Here is a 1,237-nt window from a genome sequence, read left to right as displayed (position 1 = left end):
TTATTGGCATGTTATTCCATTATTGGCATGCTTTTACATTATTGGTTGCTACACACCTGAAATTATATTTTCCAGTCAGTTCTGGTTGGACAGATACAAGATTAGGAACATTGTCTGATAGCTGAAGATTTTTAATAGTATCCCAATTCCCTTTCCACCCAAATTATGTTAATTATTGAATTAACTATTGTTGTTACTGACTTGTTATTCATTTTGATCATGACTCCTCGTGTGCTCTGTGTTACAGTGATACAGGGTCAGGATGGCTGGGGAGTGACTTACACTCCTACTGAGATCTGTGCCTTAAAAGGATCAACAGTGGACATGAGCTGCACATACAGATATCCAACCACAATATATAGCTCAGTTCAGGAAACATTCTGGTTTACAAAATGGAGTAATAATGTTTTTGTGAATTTGAAAACAGACCCAGAGTATTCAGGTCGTGTGCAGTACATCTGTGATAACAACAAGTGCACTCTGAGAATCACAGACCTGAGAGAGAGCGACTCAGCTGAGTACATGTTCAGATTCATAACAAACCTTCAATCAGGGAAATATTTTGGTAGACCTGGAGTCACTTTGTCTGTCACAGGTAACATTTTCATTTGAGTAATTATGAATTGACTTCCAAGTGTTCAACATTTTATGGAGTGTACTTGCATCTGAGTTTATTTATTTATGTTTATATGTGTGAAATGAAGTCTTCTCTTCCCTTGTCACATGTTCAGCTCTCCAGGTGCAGATTAACACATTAAAGGTCTACAAGTCGTATAACCAGGCAGAGCTGACTTGTCAGAGCAGTTGTCGTCTACCTGGTCATCGTCGCTACATCTGGTACAAGAATGGACAAAACATTCAGGGACAAACATCTAATTCTTATTCAGGCCACATTGATCCTGCAGACAGATATTCATGTGCTGTAGAAGGATATGAGAAGTCCCGCTCTCCTCCAGTGTGTGAGTTTACTTACAGTGTTGCACTAACATAACACCAACTGATGTAGTACTGTATGTTAACTGGATATAACTCATATAGACATGCTGCATCATTATCTCTCATTCTCTCTTTATCACATTAAACTAAATCGCAGAGATTCTCTGATTATCTGTTCTTGCATCTTTATTGACACTGAAAAAACACAACTGAAAAGAATGAAGCTGTTTATATTTTTTCATTAGTTTAAAGCTGAACTAGTTTGGTATTTCTGAGGCGTAACATACAAATTAAAACAAAA

General features: G+C 37.3%; 1 protein-coding gene across 1 annotated transcript in view; it reads left to right on the top strand.

Annotated features, from left to right (window-relative positions):
- The window catches only part of LOC113745075 (uncharacterized), a 1,299-nt gene extending 292 nt beyond the window's left edge, over positions 1-1,007 (top strand). The window contains exons 3-4 of the mRNA XM_027276521.1: positions 248-595; positions 732-1,007. Coding sequence (XP_027132322.1) covers positions 248-595; positions 732-991 — 608 coding nt within the window. The 3' untranslated portion in view covers positions 992-1,007. The remainder of the gene's footprint in view (positions 1-247; positions 596-731) is intronic.
- The last annotated feature ends 230 nt before the right edge of the window (positions 1,008-1,237 follow it).

This window comes from Larimichthys crocea, unplaced genomic scaffold (genome assembly GCF_000972845.2).
Source record: "Larimichthys crocea isolate SSNF unplaced genomic scaffold, L_crocea_2.0 scaffold413, whole genome shotgun sequence".
Taxonomy (NCBI): Eukaryota; Metazoa; Chordata; class Actinopteri; family Sciaenidae; genus Larimichthys; species Larimichthys crocea.
This window is presented reverse-complemented; position numbering and strand designations above follow the sequence as displayed.